This window comes from Amborella trichopoda, chromosome 11 (assembly GCF_054954075.1).
Source record: "Amborella trichopoda isolate Santa Cruz 75 chromosome 11, AtrichopodaSantaCruz75HAP2 v2.0, whole genome shotgun sequence".
Lineage (NCBI taxonomy): Eukaryota > Viridiplantae > Streptophyta > Magnoliopsida > Amborellales > Amborellaceae > Amborella > Amborella trichopoda.
The window spans coordinates 34,636,467-34,656,566 of record NC_142346.1 but is presented as its reverse complement, the minus strand read 5'-3'; the positions used below and the strand labels follow the sequence as shown (position 1 = coordinate 34,656,566).

General features: G+C 33.1%; 1 protein-coding gene across 2 annotated transcripts; it reads left to right on the top strand.

Moving 5' to 3' along the window:
* Positions 1-5,363: 5,363 nt before the first annotated feature.
* LOC110007496 (E3 ubiquitin ligase PARAQUAT TOLERANCE 3-like) lies at positions 5,364-18,924 on the top strand. 2 transcript variants are annotated; one of them, XR_016043505.1, is made up of 3 exons: positions 5,364-5,856; positions 7,482-7,670; positions 18,705-18,924. XR_016043505.1 is itself a non-coding variant. In XM_020668797.2 (3 exons), the coding sequence occupies exons 1-3, from the start codon at positions 5,890-5,892 to the stop codon at positions 18,794-18,796; spliced, it is 294 nt and encodes a 97-aa protein (XP_020524456.1). In that variant the 5' UTR covers positions 5,366-5,889; the 3' UTR covers positions 18,797-18,924. The 2 variants fall into 2 exon arrangements, 1 of the variants encoding a protein (XP_020524456.1); XM_020668797.2 differs by having other exon boundaries at positions 5,366-5,902.
* The last annotated feature ends 1,176 nt before the right edge of the window (positions 18,925-20,100 follow it).

Sequence of the window (20,100 nt, the reverse complement as noted above, 5' to 3'; positions counted from 1 at the left end):
CAAAGCCTCATCCGCTAACCATCATACGTCATGCTAGCCGTTTCGAGAAAGCGCACTACCTTTTAGGGTGAATTTTATACATGTACAAGACATACCCCTATGCACCATAGAAGCTGTGGTCGCATCAAGTCTAGGTGACCTTAGTACATCTCTAGGGGAGAACCTGAAATCCATAAACTGGGATTACGACCACTTGGCTTATTGGCCAGACTTTGGTGACCCACTAATGAACCCCTACATGGATTATGGGTCATGGAAAACATTCGATCTGTTTGATAAAGTAAGTGTGGACCGTAGTCCACAATTGAAGGTGGAGTGCCCCAGCGTTTATTTATTTAATTCTTAGACCATATGGATCTTTTTCTCATCTAATGAATTTAATTATATTTGTTTTAATGATATATGATTTTTAAAAGTATTATTTGAATTTTTCTAGATCTCTGTATATTTTATTTATCAAATTTGGATTTATAAAAACAAATATATTGATTTTAGATTAATTTAAATATTCAAATTTGATTTTATGGATTTTTAAAAATCATATAGTTAATGTTAATAATTTTAATATTGCATGGGAGACCCGATATGTTAATCGGCCCACCATTGCATATGGGTGGGGCCCATGAAAAGAAAGTTTTTAAGTGTTTCGGAAAGATTTTGCCTTGAGGAAGCTTTCAAAATTTTTTTAGAAAGCATGAGTAGGATTGTGCATAATTTTGGTAAATAAATGGAATATTTTATTTCTTTTCTATTGATGGGAAAAAGGTTTAAGAATGAGGGATAAATGTTCTAGCACATTAATGGGCCCATCTATGGAATGGAGGGCTCAAATCTCTTACCTCACAAGTCACCCAAGATCAATGGTTCATATTCAATCTCAAAAGAGGAGGCAAACCCTAAGAAACTCTAATCTTGTGCAAAGCCTATAAAAATGGATTGTCTCTATCCAAAATCTCTACACCTTATCTTTCGATCTCTTTCTCTTTTTCTTTCTCTCATGAATGTCAAAAGGGGGCATACCCCACTTTCTCATCTTTGATATCTCTCTCTCTCTCTCTCTCTCTCTCTCTCTCTCATATTACGAAAGAACCTAAGGGGTTTAGGTTATTGAGTGTTGTCATCTCTCTCATAGGGTCTCTTATGATCTCTCATATTTCATTAGGGTTTTAGATTATAGGGCTGTTGTAAAAAAGAGAAGTGTTTCTCTTAAACTAGATTGCTAAGCTGATTCACCTAAGGGTTTGAGATTTATGACAAAGGAGGTCATAGTTCTACTAGAGAGTTTGGCCTAACCTTGTTTTCTCTGTTGAGATTAAAGGTTGATCATTGATCACGCACTATCGGATAGTGGTGACTCGGTGTGGGATGTAATAAGCCAGGTTGAGGTAATTTCCGACATCCTCTTTTTGTTTCTTGTCATATTTAATTATATTTTCTTTATATTCTCAAGCATAAGAATTGTGGATATTTTATTTGTTTAAAAAAAATTGGTTTAATGGCATCAAGGTTTTTAAGTTATTAGATTTGTTAATTTTATTTTCTTTGAAGCAAGAGTTATTGAAATAAGACTACTTGTAAGTGATCTTTGCTAAAAGAAAATAAAAAGAAAATAAAATGAGCGAAAAGAAGAAAAAAAAAAAATCCCCCAACAAGATCGCATTAGTCTTTCATTTATTGGTATTAGAGCTATTGATACTTGATGTCATTAGTTGTCTTTTCTTTTTATTGAGTCTAGAACAAGCTTAGGAATAATATATAAGAAAGCTAATGACATTTGTTTTAAGTAATACAATCATGGTTAAGAATTATTGGAATATTCAAAGACTGAAAATTGATACTATACAAAATTGGTATTCTGAGCTATTTTGGAGCAGTGATATGAAGAAGATACTGATGTATATTTTTATTGCATACTTTAGTAATATTGTGTGTCTTTGAAAGTAGGATCTACTTGCAAAACTTCAATGGGAGATCCAAAGGGAATTGAGAGTTATGGACTAATCGATGAAGGGTGTTAGTTCTGACCTAGTAAAATCCAAGAACTGTCCATTAAGTCCCGTGACTTTGTTTTTCCTCAAACATATAATTTTATTTCTAGATAAAATTTGACTTTAACTCATCAAATTGAATCTACTTTCAAATAAAAATAGTTTCATCAAGAAATTCCTTATGCTTTAAATGATATAGTCTATTTATTGAAAGGTGCGTAAGTGCTATTTTCTGTAACAAAAATTATTTCAATGACTTGAAGTCATGATTTTATTTTCATTAATAACAGATTGTTTTATGATCCACACTGCATTTTTAGACTTTTTTTCTGAGTCTATTTTCTAATAAAATTTATTTGAAAGAGAAATATCTTTGGAAAGAGCGAAATAAAAATTTTGGATTGAAGACATGTCATCCTAAAGTTTCTACAATATGGTATGTTTTTCATTGAGACATAAATAGCTATATTTATCAAGCCTACTTAACAAAGTAATATGAGGCCGAGGAAATATATGTGCTACCATTGTACGTCTCCATGAGAGTAGAGAGAAAAGACATTTTTGCTAGATAGTGTTCCGCTTGAAATTCCGCAGTATGATTTATTTTGTGACGTGAAAGTCAGTTATTTATTTCCTTCATGAAAAGTATGTTTTGGGATTCACACCATGATGTTATGATTTGGTTTTGAGCAATGTTCACAAAACTGGGTGGTCTGAACCTGAACCGATCGGTTAGATCGCTACCGTTGGGGTGGCGAGTCTGGTTAGGGCCGATTTCATGGTACATCTCACAAGACGGCACTCTCCAAAAAAAATCGGCCACAAAACTGGCCGGTTCAACATCAAACAGGCCGTGTTTTTATAAAACTAGCCGGTTTTCAATTTACCAGACCGGTTCGCTGATATAACGGCCTTTTTTAAAAAATAACGGTACCGTATAAATAACAACGTTATTTTGAAATAAAGACTGTTATATATAGCAAAAAATATGTGAATCCAATTTTTCACCTCTTTTTATTCGGTTTGCAGCTAATGTTTTTGTTTTTTTAGTATTTTAATGGTTTAAATCACTATATAATAATTGATATAAAACATGTAATTTGGATTTAAACATTGAAAAAAGTGGAGTTTCTTGGATTGACTAGATTCAAAGTCTATTCGAAGTATTTACTAGATTCAAGTTTTAATTTGTTCAGAAAATAAAAAATCAAGGTTTATTTTTGCCCAAAAGGCTGCTGCTCCGAGAACTTGTGTTCTACCAAGAAATGCAGATTTTTTGTCCATTTATTGGTTGATTTTTATCAAATTCAGATGTGTATTTCGATCATTGAGGCTGCATATGTCAAATAAAGTTGGTATGTTTATTTATGTTTGAGTAAATTTTTTTATATGAATTTTTTCGTTGCACTATATCATGAAATTTTCATAGATCTGAAATTTCTGCCTTGGCATCAATTAAATTAAAAATACTTAATATTGTTTTATGATTTTTGGTGAGTTTGAAAGATGATCGAAGCCTTTACAATGCATGTATGTTTATTTGTCCAATTATCTAAACATTGAGGGTAGTTTCTTTATCGAAATATTGCTTCACTTTTGGGGTTTTTGAAAAATCGATTTTTCTAAAAAAGTTATTTTTTTTAAGAAAATTATGTTTTTTGATGAAATTGGGAACTGTTTTTCTATTTTTCTTAATAAAATTATTTTTAATAGAATTATGTTTTTTTAATAAAATTAAGTTTATTGATGAATATGGGAAGTGTTTTTCTAATTTGCTTAATAAAATTATTTTTTCATTAAATTACTATACTTATTTTTTAATAAAATCAAAGCACTACACACTGATTTGGATATGGTAAATACATACAAGAACATATAAGAACAGTAGAACATATCAGTGTGTTGTGCATTGATTTTCGTTTTGTTGCATATCATGAGATGTAGTTTTTGTGAAGTATAGCTTATTTAACTTCATCGAAAAAGTATTGTATGAATTATGCTTTATCTAACTATATGACAGAGGTCAATTCTATTTCTTGTCATAATTAGTTGGAATTTTTATTTGATTTAATAGCCCCAAGCTACTTTTGTTCTTTGCAAAAGAAATGCATAAACATTCATTCCTAATGTGAGCAATTTTTGTAAAAAGAAAAGAAAACCCAAACGTTTTTCATGTAACGTTTGTGTAACGACCTACATCTTCCTTGCCAAATAGTTTGCACGGCGTGAAAAGAAGGGAAGGAAAAGGGCACGCGGCAGTGGAAGGCGCATGGCAAATTGCGCATGGCAGTGAAGAGAGAGAAGAGAAGATGAGCGTGCGGCAACAGGAAGGAGAAGCGCACGGCGATAAGAAGGATGAGCGCACGGCAATAGGAAGGAGAAGCACAGGGCGATGGTGAAGGGTGCGCGGCGATAGTCAAGAGCATTCGGCGACAGAGAGAGTGTAGGACGACATAAGAGAGCACAACAGTGCACGCACGGCAGTGAGAGCGTAACACCGCGAGTGAACGGGGGGTATCGTTGTGTGCGTAATGCCTTGTGAGCACCCTAACATCACGATATATATATATATATATAATGAAAAATTTTAAAAAAGCCTATAGGCGTAGTGCTACAGTGTTTCACGCCCATCACAAATATGTTACGTCTGTAACATTTTTGTCAAAAAACTTCTACGCACCTACGTGAGTCATGGCGGTCCCCCAATATTTTTCGCTTCAATTTTGTGTGAAAAAATCCTTGTCACGGACTTGCTATGTCCGTAACGGCCTTTAATCCACGCCGTACGAAAAAATCGGACTGCACCAAGCCTCTGGGAGAATATACTGTCTATTTTCGCCCATAGGTGTTTTGTGGTCTCTTCCATATATATATATATATATGAGTAATGTCATGCAATGGTTGTATAATAATATAATGAAACAATCCTCAAAAACCATGTTAAAACCATTTGTTTGACCCAAATTTTGAAATATAGAATATTTTTAGTATAATGAACAATCACAAAAAAATAAAAATATGAAAACATAATTTTGAATGTGTTTTTTAGGCTCTTTAACATAGGTCGTCCATTTTTGTGTGATACTTAGATCTAGGCCCTAGAAGGATCTTTTTGCTTCGAATTTTTTTGGATAACTTTATTATCATTAGATTAACAATGTTAAAAAAGAAAAAATCGATTTTAATTCATAAAGGCCTAAATATTGATATTCACCAAATGGATTGTCTAGATTCATTGTTGGATGGGCCTCATTTTTACTATATATAGGGTGTAATTTTTTTTTTATTTTTTTTTTAAGAATAATTAGTAAGATGAATAGAGGATATGCGCAATTTTTGAGGTCATACAAATGACACAAACATGAATTTCTAGTAGTGCGGTTTCATTATAATCATGGTGACAAGATATCATTATACTTTTTCGCTCAAACCCTCAAAAAACAGCCTTCCAAAAAACGAGGGAATTTTGAATTTTGGCCCACCGACTCTATCCCCTCTTTGGCATGCCTCTGCTCTCTCTCCCCCCTTGCCTACTCCATTCTCTCTCCCTCTAACTCTTATGCCTTGCCCTGCATCATACTCTCTCTCTCCTAAGAAACGCAGGAAGAAATGCTGGCAACAATCCCATACTCTCTCTCTTGTGTCACTATTCTCTCACGCCTTGCCCTCCCTCTCTCTCAAGACCTCTATTGGGGATGTACCGGTAATGATGGAAGGCACCTGTTTTTTTGGTTGAAGATTGAATGGAGGATTGCTTCTTTGAGAGTCCATTATTTCATTCAAGTTCAAAGCTTCTCTCAAAATCTGAATTTTGAAGATGGAGGTCTCCTGCAGTTGTTGGTTTTCTTAATTTTCACAAGATAAGGAGGTGTGAGTAGAAGATCTGATGCTAAAATGAGAGATGGTCATGATAGGTGATGAAACCCCCGGTTATTATATGAACATTTTGGATCTTTTGAAAAAGCAAATTTTGTTTTTGGGCAGCTATTTCTCTTGCAATAGAACCCTATAGAACCACTGACTTTTTCATTAGAAACACTTTTGCTGCATTGTACCCACTCCAATTATTAACTTGTTTGTAAAGCTTGGTGAGAAACAATACATCTTCAAAGTGTCCAATAAAATTCTTAATAGAGCACTAACGGAGAAGTCACTGGTATTAAAAAAAATTAAAAATAAAATATTTATGTTGATTAATGGTAATAATAGAGCAGCTCTGTTTTGGCCCAATTATGCTTCTTACAATGCGTAGTAGCATAGTAATAATAGATCAGCTCTGTTTTTTGCCCATTTCTTTCGACGAATTGTGAAGGATTAACATAGTATTAATAGAGCAGCTCTGTTTTGGCAATATATGCTTCTTACAATCCTCAAAAATTTTGTGGCCTTGTATTGTATTTTTGCTTGTTCTCAAAATTCCTCTTATGTGCGGTTGTTACACCCTCAAACATGGATTTTTTATTTTTTTCGAAAAGAAAGAACTTGGACATGCATGTCAATGTCATTCTAATGTGGTTTTCGGTTGAGGAGCTAAGTATTATTTTATCTCTAATGTGGTATATATGAGTATATGATTAGTGATGTGTTATTTGCTTGTTATGGTTACTAACTCTTTTGATTTGTGGTTTACTGATATATGTATTACATACGAGTTGCTGAATAAAGCAAGCTAATAATCCCTCTTTCTCGACCCTCTCTCTAGGGCATATTGTTCATCTCAAATATGAATTTACAAGCCCACTAAAATATGCACTTGATGACCGTTTCTTTTTTTTCACTTTTGTTTATCTATTTATTGATTGATTTTTTGGTGTCGGGTTCTCTCTTCATTTTGATTTTTATTGTATTTGTGTTTGTTTAGGCAACTCCAATGCTAAAAACCCAAGCGTCAGATATAAAATGGAATTATCTCATTCTATATATAATTTAAAAAATCCCCCCCAAAAATATGAATTCAAATTAGAATCATTGAATTTAGTTTTTGATTCATTGTAGCTACTGCAATTATTGACTTGTTTGTAAATCTTGTTGAGATCCAACACATTTGAAAAGTATTCAACAAAATTCCTAATAGAGGCACTAACGAGGAAGCCACCTCAAGATTGTTACCGAGCGGGATTTTATGTTGACCCTAAATTATCAAGAAAAATAGTAAAAATATCCTAATGATTTTCATGCATTGCATCCCCATTGCCAAAGTAGTCTTATGCATTTTTCTTTTATTTAAGATTTTTCTATGTATACGTAGGCGTCTGTTATAATACTAAATGCAATGCATTTTTTAATTATTTTACATTCTTTTACATTTTTGTTTTCATGATATATAGGGCCTGTTATGATACCATAGGTAATGCATCTTGAAAGGAGTTATGATACCATATGATACCATAGGTAATGCATATAGGGCCTGTTATGATACCATATGATACCATAGGTAATGCATTTGGGGAAGCAATGTTTGATCAACCCAATTTATCTGATGTTTCTTATTAGGTACAAGGGGCTGTTTCTTATCAGGTACATGGGACTATATCATTTCCAAGTCAATGTGCATATGTGGTGCTGCGAATGTCATGGCAGATGATCTACTCCCTAATAAGACTCTTACGGATACCATCAATCGCTTTCTGGAGTCGAACACGAGCAGTGCAGAAAATGGTGGAAGCTGGGTACCAGTTCAAGGTATGTGTGCTGATCATTTGGGATCTTTTTTTTGTTTTTTTCGAAAGGAAAGAACTTGGACATGCATGTCAATGTCATTCTAATGTGGTTTTTGGATGAGGGGCCGTCGAATTATTATTTTATCTCTGATGTGGTTGTGCACATCGGTTTTCTCGACAATGTGAGATCATGTTTTTATTCGTCTACTTTAACAATGTATATTTGTTATAGAAATTGTGAGGAACTAGTAAGAATGTACATATTCTACAATGTGGTATACTTCCGTATTGCAATAACATCTTTATCTAATAACATAGGATAGGTTTGACATGCCCACGATGTTCAACAGCAAAGGAGCCATAGAATAATTGCCGTAAGAGTGTGATGATAAAGATCCTAGAGTTACAAAATAATTTATGCAAAATAATGAAAAATACATAATGCACCACTCCCATGTTTTGAAAACTCGAAAAACAAAATTTATAGGGATTGTTACTGATTCCTAAAGAATTTTATGGCCGAATCTGATCAATCCAACCAATTCTTCAATCTTGACTGTTTTTCTACCCATTCCACCTAATTTTTTGGATGGACAATCTAGGTCATCGGTTTGTTTTTTAAAAGCTTGGGATGGAGAACATTGTGGGGCCCTATGAGAAAGAGGAGACTGCTAGTTGTATCTTATAAGGACTGGGCCCTTGCCTAGGCATGTCAAGACACAATATAATGTCTAGGGTTCTATTTCTACTATGTTAAGATGTCAAAAGCAGAAAAAGAAGTGGGTGTATCATATAACAAGGAAACTATTGTGAATGCATATTTGGAGTCAAGAGAGACCTTGGGTTTTGGGGCGATCCAATTCCGTGGAGCCAGGAATCACTGAACAAGCATCGGCTAAACTTTCTATTTTAAATTTTTTATTTTTTCTAATTATATAGTATAACATATCCAAACCCAAGATATTTAAAATATTGTGTGTGTCTGGTTCTCCTTGATTTTAAATTGAGATTTTATGTATACTTGTGCATTAATTACTAGATCACAAGCTTTAATTACTAGATCACACTTCACTAAATTTTGTTGATTATGTGGCCTTTAAAGTTCTTAAAGTCAATAATCTTATGCTCAGTGGGAGTTAGAGAGAGACTGAATCTGGGTGCTTTACGCACTAGGGCCCAGATTTATATACCCCAAGCATTTGAGATACTGAGAGTATACGTTTTGAGAGTGTGAACGCTCAGGGAGGTATGAGGGTTACCTCCCAATCATGACTATATTAATTAGAATGGCTCATAGTAGATGTGATAAGCCACGGCTTGGAAAATCTAATCGAGAATAATAGAACCTAAGTATTTAAAAAAGTATTCCCCCTGTATGGAATTGTCGGCTCATGGGACATGAGCTTGTATCCTGACAAGAGACTGTTCCAAGGCATGTGCACCCACAGTCATATGTGGAAGCCACTCTTCTATAGTATTATCCGACTTAAAGAACTAGTGCACATGAGCTTTGAGAGGACCCCTGTATTTGAGTATGAACATGTCATACAGGGGTGCACCAGTAATCCACTGAACCCCCGGTGACGGGAAGCTCTGATTCAACTATTTTAATGTGACCAATTATGTGTTCCTGCCATAGGCTATAGAGCATAGGTCCATTGGGTCGGCTTAATACACTGGTGGAATGTCATTCAGGTTAGCCTAATGGAAGACTTCGACAAGTGTTACAAGTCTAGAGGTCTTATTTACCTTTGGCCCATATTAATCTAAAATTAATGAGAAATGATTTTATACGGATGAAAAATTACGTAATAATGTCAAGAAATCATTTAGAGAATTTTTGAGATTTTTGAAGAATTTTTCAGATTTTTTTAAACAATAAAAAATGAGATTTTGCAAATTTGTTTGACATAACTACCTAAAAAGGACATCCTATGGGGATGCCACATGGATCCCAAGCGGCCATAGGGATTCCATGTGACACCCCCACCTCCCCACTTGTAGATGACATCATATTGACATCATATCCATGTGGGGATCTATTTATCATTAATTCGTTTTTTGGTATTATGTTATAACATGTTATCTTGCTATTTAAAGTGTAATATATTGTTATGACTTAAGTTTTCTTTAAGTCATGTTTTTTTTTTTGCTCAGATGTGTCATTTTTGCATGTGTGAAGTTATGGGATTTTAAGAATTAATTTAATTCATATTATTATCTACATATGATTTTGTAGCATGTGGGAATATCTTATGTGGCGCCACCTTATGGGCTTGACCTATGTGAAACTTTAGAGTTGTTAAAATCCTATTGGTGGTACCATAATATATTTTATTCACATGTGTGGATGTCCCATATTACCTTTATGTCTATGTCCTTATATTTTATTGACTCTCACAAACTCGTCAAAAACCATAAGTGTCAACATGAATTTGGACTTAATGAGAAATAAAACATGAAGCTAAAGGCTTCAAAGTAAAATAAATATAAACCTATGTTTTAAGGAGTGAAGGGTGTTAAAAGCTCATCCATTGATCTTGGTGGTAAGATATAGATGAGTGACTTGGATAAAAGACTCTCAAGTGCCATTGATATAAAGGCATCAAGGATCAAGATCAAATCTATCTTTATGATCTAAGTATAAAAGTAACTTGTGGGATCAAATATAACCCTAGCTTGAGTATTTACTTTAAAGAGTGATAGAGAGAGCTATTGGCAATTAAATGTGGCCACCCATGAGACTATCTTCTTCCTTGAGATTTCATTTTTGAAACCCTTCCATGAAGTAGCCATTCATTTATGTGATCAAGCACTTACTATTGCTTCATTAAGGTATTGATTTTTCTTCTCATATTTTTAAATCCTACCTCATTTCCATTATCAAGGCTTGTTGTAATTCTTGATTTATAGTAGTTTTCTTCACTTTTGGTCATGTATACTTGATATTTGAAGAGTCCCAAAGCAATAGTGCAGTCCATACATGTAGAATGTGTAGACTAGCTTGTTTACTCCATAATCTTGAATAGTTTCAACTTGATTTTCTTGATCTTATTTTTCTGAAATTTTTACTGAGAATATACAACTGATGAGATATTTATTTCTTTTTTGAATGGTGTAGTTTCACTATAACTTCCTTATTTTATGTACTATATTTCACAAACTTTGAAGTGCTATTTTGATACATATCTCTCTCATAATTTGATCCCCATTAAGTTAATAAAAGTGATCATTTGCATCCTATTGGATTGATTTCCTTGAGTTATTATCTTCACCCATGCCTTAGGTAATAGGACAAAATTAAGTCTTCAAAGGGCTATTTTGTGGCCCGTGCATTCAGGGTTCAAACCATGGTTTTACCATGTATGTTTGCATGTTAATTTGATGTATTTATAGTTATTAAATGGATTCATGATTGGTTAAATTAAGTACGTTGTGCGTATATTGAGATTGATCTTTAATCTTGCGGTATGAAGTTTAATGCTATGCATTATTGTTTATGCGGATTGAAATTTTATCGAATTATTATGATCTAGTGTATGATGTGTATGAGATATTGTGATATATGATGAAGATGAAGAACGAAAATGAAAATGAAATTATAATGTAATTTTGATACAATGAGGAATTGCAAGCGCAAGTTATGCAATATGTTATAGAGGTGTACATTGTGAATATTTTAATATTGTATTGAGCTGTTTGTATTTTTGAGTAAGGGATTTGTAAGGGACCTATTAAGGTTGCATTTTTTCATTCAAGTATATATAAACCACGTTTGTAGGATGGAATATATGTGTTATGGTTTTGTATTACGATACTCATGCATTTAAACCCTTGAATTTTTTTACAATGGAAATTTTTCAAAATGATTGCATTTCTAGCCCATTGGTCTTATACCACCAACAAATTGTATCAGAGCAGGGCTCTAATATGATCCCTTAATCCTCCTATATTGTGTATAATTTAATTTTCAAATTGCATAAACACTTGATTATGATTGTCATGATGTATATGCTTTGAATTTAAGAATTGATAGTGTCATTGGCATGGGAACTGTGAATGAATATTTTTCAGAACTGTTGTATATTTGTGAGAGAATGGTAGGGCATTCAGTACTTCATGTAATAGAATAATATTTGGTAGTATTTTGTCTTATTGAGTGTATTTGCATATGGAAAAAGTCTCATGACAATATTGTGTATATTTTGGAAGTTATTATTCGTTTATTAAAGTGTGTCAGATCTGAGAAACACATTTCTAAGAACTTTATACCTTTTTCTTTGGGGGTTTTGATCAATCAAAACTTATGGAAAAGTGTTAAGACAACTTTGTTCTTTTGAGGAATGGAGTCTAGTTTAAATATACTTTTGGGCTCATTAAATAATTCCCCATAGTTAGAAAATTATGGTTGTTTTACTTGAGGGGTATCGAACTATAATTTCTGCTACACAAAGCAAAAATTGACCCTATGAGAATCATGTTGTTTGATCCACTTTGGGCCATTATTCAATACTACTTTCTAAATGAAAGTTGTTTAATTTTGAGTTTATTCTATTTGAAAATAAGTCTCATGATTAAATGATGTGTAAATTTAAAGTTATGTCCATTGAATTGGACCTTACTCATCTTAAAAAACCAGAAAAACATTATTTCTTATATCCAATGTGTGAGAAGGGCATTGGTACTTTATATTTTTGTAATCCCACTATGATGTATAAGTTGTTTAAAGTCTTTATGAGTTCTTAGGGCATTTTAGATCAGTGGGAGGGTTATATAAACCCCACTGAATCGTGAGTGTTAAGTTTTAATACCCGATACCCGAGTCTTGGTCTACATCCGGGCTAGTCTAGGATAGTGTGTGATGAAATTGACAACAAGACTAAAGACACATATGGATGGATGAGACAATGATCATAAAGAGAGAATAAGGGGTGAAACCAAATCACAGATAGAAGACAAAGGTATTGGCACATTATTACTTGGTCACTTTAAAACCATAAGGTACGACTTCTTTCTACTTATAAACATGATTTTACTATTATGAGAATTCATTTCTTAGAGAGCAACCATTTTGGTTTTATGATATCATGTGAGTAACTATTGGTAGAATATATTGGTATATTATATGAGTTCAATAATTGAAAGGCTTGGACTCGTCATATAAGCTATAAACTTGAATCATGCTGATACTTACATATTGAGATTTTGAATGCTTGTGTCAACTCTTATATAAGCTTAAGACATGTGGCATATGCTTAAGCAATTTGATTCTATATCTATGATCTATGATTCAAATTACCGATCCTATGGATATGGCTAATTCAATATATATGGCATGTATAAGGATTGTACTTGTGATTGCTTGAGAATTATGAGATATGAGAAATATTTATTACTTGAGAATTTCTTCAAGATTTGAGAACTCATGAGATGTATCATGAATATGACATTGACTAGTCCTTATGGTGCCTCAACGTACATGCTTCATTAATTTGAGCTTTCCTAAATAATGAGATAATATAATGTATTATATTATCATATTGTGAGTACTTAATGATGCATGATTCCGTCATAATTTTTATGTGCATAAGTGAATGTGGTATTATGTTATGAATGACATATGATGATTATTACATGGAACGTTAGGCTCAATGGACAAGAAAAATTATGTTAATAGCTCATCACTTATCTATACATGCATTTAATGCCATGGTGATCATATGCATTCACTTTCACATAGATGATCCACTAGATAGCTTCTACTGGTCTCTAAAAAGCTAGTAGGCCTTTTAGTGGAGTAAGCATAAGCCAATTGAAAATGTTTTTAATAGTATGTGAGACCTCATGTAGAGCTGCATATTTATATGTGGATTATGATATGATTATATGATGATAACGACACCTTATTTTATGGGCTAGTCACATGGACCTTATGCATATGACTTAACGCAATTGATTGTTTATTATGACATAATTTGTGAGATTAAATGTGAGAGAAATCCAATAAACTTTGATAAGTCTCACATTATATGAGATATTGTCCTAATTGATTCAAACTTATAATGTGCTTGGTCACTCGGACATGTATAATTGAACCTCTCTTTATCTTGGGGTTGGATCTAATTCATAGGTTTATAATGGCACCTGCTAGCCATCTAATTCGAGTGTAATATCATTACGAGATTGAATGTATTGAATAATGAAATGCTTGAAAGCCCAAGCACTACTCTCACACCTTGATTTTGAATAGATATGGTACCAGTTCGTGATTAAGGAAACTTTGAGAATAATGCATGAGATTAAAGCATGATTTTAACGAACTTTTGTTCAAGTAAAAATCTGTATTACTTGAGAATTGATATGTACATAGAGTTGTGAACTTTTGAGCACATGAATAAACGTTGAGAGAGCAAGTAAGAAGATAGATGTGAACATATATGTCAATCTTTATGAGAATAAATTGTCATGAACATGCACATAAAAGTTTCTATAAAAGTGATTAGGAAACTTGAGAATACGTAGGAGATATATAAGATTGATTATGGGGAGACCGTAGCACATAACATATATCTTGTTAACCATTATGCCTATAAAAGTACTATACTCTTTGCCATGCCATATGTTTCCATATTTCTTTTCCTTTAGAGATACTCTTTGCATTATAAGAATATGTGATTGTTGAAGATGATGATTACTTTCGCAATTAGCACATGATAGATTAGTATAGCAAGCATTGGCATGAGTGTGATGTGAAATGTTGACACATAAACTACATGACATTTGAATGTGGATGAAGGAGATCGAACGTAACATTTAAATTGTGATTTGTCGTTTATATGACATACGCCAGACATCGAAAGAGTTCATGACAATTTGCTCTTGTAATTGCATATGTTTGACCACACTTGCTTTTATTAGTTCATGATTATTTATTATGTTAACGGACCATGTTGATTGACTACGTTTATGGAGCATGCAATGATTTACGCTTGCGCATGATATGAAATTGAGAAAGGTAACTTGGTTGTTGATACTTGCTCCATTGCTTGATATGAGTATTGTTTTTATGATAGAGAATTGATGTTTTAAATTATTTTAATGTGTATAAGAATAAGAGAGAGAATCGTTTATTGGGCCTCAAAAGGCTAAGTCGGAGAATGTTGGTTATGTGGCTTTTCAAGGCCTTAAAGCCAATGATCTTACGCTCAGTGGGAGTTAGAGCGAGACCGAATATGGATACTTTGCGCACTAGGGTCCAAATCCATACCTCGAGTATTTGAGGTATTAAGAGTATAGGTTTTGAGTGTGTGAACTCTCAAGGAGGTGTAAGGGTCACCTCCCAGTAGGGACTATATTAATTAGAATGCCTCATAATTGATGTGAAAAGCCAGGTCTCCGAGAATCCAATCTAGAATAATAAAACCCGAGTATTTTGAAGAGTGTTCGCCTTGTATAGAATGGATGACTCATGGGACCTGAGCTCGTATCTTGACACGAGACCATTACATGGCTTGTGCACCCACTGTCGTATGGAAAAACCACTCTTCTATAGTATTATCTGACTTAAAAGAGCTAGTGAACATGTGCTTTGAGAAGACCCCTATATTTGAGTAGGAACAGATCCCACAAGGGTGCACTAGTAATCTATTGAACCCCTAGTGGCTCAACGACTTTGATGTAACAAATTATGTGTCCCTGCCATAGACTGTAGAGTATAGGTCCGTTGAGTCGGCTTGAGATACCGGTAGAACGTCATTCGGGTTAGCCCAACAGAAGACTCCAACTAGTGTTATAAGTCTAGAGATCTCATTTACCTTTTAGCCCATATTAATCAAAATTTGATGAGAAAATATTTTATATTGATATGAACTTGTGTAATAATATGGAGAAATCATTTTGAGAATTTTTGAGATTTTTGAAGAATTTTTCATATTTTTTTAAATAATAAAAAATGTGATTTTCAAATTTGGTTGACATAAATACCAAACAAAGACATTCTATGGGGATGCCACATGGATCCCAAGTGGCCATAGGGATGCCACCTGGCATCCCCACCTCCTCATTCATGGATGACATCATGTTGATGTCATATCCATGTGGGGACCTATTTGTCATTAATTTCTTTTGTTGGTACTATGTTATAATATGTTATTTTGTGATTTAAAGTGTTATATATTGTTATGACTTAAGTTTGATTTAAGTCACATGATTTTTTTGCTCATTTGTATAATTTTTGGCATGTGTGAAGTTATGAGATTTTGAGAATTAATTTAATTAATAATATTGTCTACATATGACTTTGTAGCATGTGCGTATATCTTACGTGGCACCACCTTATGGGCTTGACCCATGTGAAACTTTAGTACTGTTAAAATCCTATTGGTGGTGTCATAAGATATTTTTTCACATGTATGGATGTCCCATATTACCTTTATGTTCCTGTCCTTGTATTTTATTGATTATCACAAATTATTAAAAAACCATGGGCATAAGTGTAAACATGAATTTGGACTTAATGAGAAATAAAACATGAAGCTAAGGGCTTTAAGGTAATATAACTATAAACCTAGGTTTTAAAGAATGAAGGGTGTCAAAAGCTCTTCCATTGATCTTGGTGGTAAGATATAGATGACCGGCTTGGATAAAAGCTTCTCATGTGCCATTGATCTAAGGTATCAAGGATCAATATCAAATCCATCTTTATGATCTTAGTATAAAAGTAACTTATGAGATCAAATATAACCCTAACTCGAGTACTCACTTTAAAGAGAGAAAGTGAGAGAGCCCTTAACAAAAAAATGTGGCCACTCATGAGACTATCTTCTTCCTTGAGCTTTCATTTTTGAAACCCGTCCTTGGAGTAGTTTATCATTTACGTAATCAAGCCCGTACTATTGTTTCACTAAGGTATTGATTTTTTTTCTCATATTTTTAATTCCTACCTCATTTTTATTATCAAAGCTTCCTGTAATTATTAATTTATAGTAGCTTTCTTCACTTTTGGTCACGAATACTTGATATTTGAAGAGTTTGAAATCAATATTGCAGTCCATGCTCATAGTATGTGTAGGCTAGCATCCTTACTCTATGATCTTGAATAGTTTCAACTTGATGTTCTTGATCTTATTTTTTTGCAATTTTTACTGAGAATATATAACTATTGAGAGGTTTATTTAATCATATTTGAGCATATGAAATAGTCCCTTGAGTTTCTTTTTGAATGTTGAAAAGTTTATGTGGCACATGGTGTAGTTTCACTATAACTTCTTTATTTTGTACAATATCTTTCTCAAACCTTGAAGGGCTATTTTGATATATGTCTCTCTCATGATTTAATCCCCATTAAGTGAAATAAAAGTGATCATTTGTTTCCTATTGGATTGATCTCCGTGAGTTATTATTATCACCCATGCCTTAGACAATGAGACGAAATTAATTCCTCAAGAGGTCCTTTCGTGGCCCGGGCACAAGGGGTTCGATCCATGGTTTTCCCATGAATGTTTTCAAGTTAATTTGATGTATTTACAATTATTAAATGGATTCATGATTGGTTAAATTGAGTATGTTGTGTGTATATTGCGATTGTTCTTTAATCTTGCGGTATAAATTTTAATGCTATGCATTATTGTTTATGCGAATTGAAATCTTATTGAATTATTATGATCTAGTGTATGAGACATTATGATATATAATGAAGATGAAGAATGAAAATGAAATTGTGATATAATTTTGATATAATGAGGAATTGCGAGTGCAAGTCATCCAATATGTTGTAGAGATGTACATTGTGAATATTTGAATATTGTATTAAGCTGATTGTATTTTTGAGTAAGGGATTTGTAAGGAATCTATTATGGTTGAATTTTTTTATTCAAATGTGTATAAACCATATTTGTAGGCTGAAATATGTGTATTATGGTCTTGTATTAAGATACTCATGCATTTAAACCCTTGAGTTTTTATACAATGGATGTTTTAAAAAAGATTACATTTCTAGCCCCTTGGTCTTATACCACCAACAATTTTAGTTACATCGATTTTATCTATGCAACCATAATACATGGGGAAAATTTAAGCAGCTCAAATGAGGATGATTACGTATTGTCAATAATTAGAAGTCTAGATTTCTATATATATGGTCTATGAACATCATTTTTCATGCTTCCTTTTCTTAAATTTGTTGGAGCAATGAAATATATGGCCATTCTTGCCCTCTTCTTGGTGCTACTGTTACTCTCATATGCAAGTAACAATTTAAACCCCATTTTCTATTCATTTATGTGCATTTCATGTTTTTGACATAATGTTTTCTCTTTAGTTAGCTACAGTAAAACATTATTTAGGTTATAAAGAATGAATTCGGGAGTGAAACCTATATCCTACTCATACTAAACTCTTGTTCTTGTATAATAATTTGTAGTTCTACAATATATGCAGTGCTATAATTGTCTACAACTATAGTTGAAAGGGTGTCTATTATAGTCATTATCAATGTTTTGAAACTCATCTGAGTCCTCAAGGCTCAGTCCTGGCCCATGCAGAGTTGCTTGAGAGAGTCTGATTTAACTCGCTTGGGTAGTCTTCACTCTTAAAAATCCTATAAATTTGAAAAAAATTCAAATAGTGTTCGAAAATAGTAAAAACAAATCTAAATCATGAAGTTTCTATAAAGTGTAGGTTTTATGAAAACAACATAAAACCTCGCCTCAAATCCTCGTTTGGAAAGCACTTTCAGCAATTGAAATCTCTATGATGACTCTAAAATCAATTTCCACTACCGACAACAAAATCTAAGACTAAAAAAATGTATAGATCTCATGGATATGTGAACACTTGTTTTGAAAGCGAAATGGATGGTTTAGATAATTTGTTCCAATATACACTTTTTTTTAGAGTTGCAACCCTTTTTTTTTGTCGCAAACATAATGTTCAAAGGAACAGCTCCGGGCACCTGCTGCTAGGCCTACTCTCTAGACGTACGATTAGGGCCCAGGTTGAAATTCACCTCCTTATTTTTTATTCCATCTTATTTCCTTCAATTTTTGTGGCTTTGTAGGTTGTGGATTGGCCAAACAAAAGATGGAGTGCATCAGCGATATATATAAAGGATCATTGCAACAAGCTAACAGGCAAATTGGCTTGCATTAAGGAAAATTGGTGCCTACTTAGCAAGTGTGTCGACGCTCATTTTTGTCAAAAATCAGGAATTTGCATTTCATGGGTTGTTTCCCTTTTTCTATAAATGAGATTTCAATCTTAATAAATGCTTTTCATTACATTCGAAGTCACACATTTATGCCTTAGATCAGTGATTTTGGAGTTCAAAAAGTAATGCAGATTTGATGATTTATGAAGAGTTAAAATATAGGGTGAGGTTTGTATAGAGCCTAGGCTCTAAACAATCAAATTAGAGCCTACCTTCAAATAATATCGACAAATGTGGTTTCATTATTGGAAATCTTTGTGATTGCCTTGAAATATATTTTCACATTTATATATTAGTTTAAAGCTTCAAAAATAGGGTAGATCGACTTGTCTATGAAAACTTGAAAATCTTGAAAATTGAGGGTCCAAAAAAGCATTACAAAATATACTATTTTCAAAACTTGCAATCCATTTTTTTCTCATGTCCATGCATCTTGATGTCCAAATGATCAATTTGAAGATATTTGAGCATCAAAACAACCTCTTCTAGTGAAATTTTTGAGGTAGGCTCAAATTGTTTAGAGCCTTGGCTCTATTTAAACTTTTCCATAAAGTAAATGTTTAAGACACCGTTTTAAATAGTCTATTCTTCATTGAAAATCCATTTTCTACAATTCATAATTGTAAGATTGTTGGCCAATAAAGTTTGGAAAACATTTATATAAGGGTTCGGCTCTAACAATCAAATTAAGGTGCACCCCAAAAATACATTAGAAAAGGTTGTTTCAATGCTGAAAGCCCCTAAATTTCGATCATCTTGATCTCAAGATGTAAGGCTATGAGAAACAATAGATTTCAAGGTTTGGAAATAGTGCATCTTGTAATGTATTATCTAGTCCATCAATTTTTAAGATTTTCAGGTGTTCATAGATCTGCTCGATCTACACTATATTTTAACTTTAAAATTTATAATTAGAGATCAAAGTAGATTTTCTGACCATCATAAAGATTCATGATACTGAAACAACATATTTCGATGCTATTTGAAGTTTCACCCTACTGTGATTGTTTAGGTTGTATACAAACCACAACCATAAAGTTTTAGGGCCAAATTCCATCTCTAAGAAAGAGCCCAAATTTGAAAAAGTTATATTCCCTGGGCCAACAAAGATCTATCCAAATGGCATAAGTATACTTCCTTGGAGTAACTTTGACTTTTTCCTTTGTTATTTATGAGTGTTAATATGTCAGTTCAAGTCCACGCCAACCCAGATCCAGATTTGACCCAATTGAGTCCGTGATAAAAA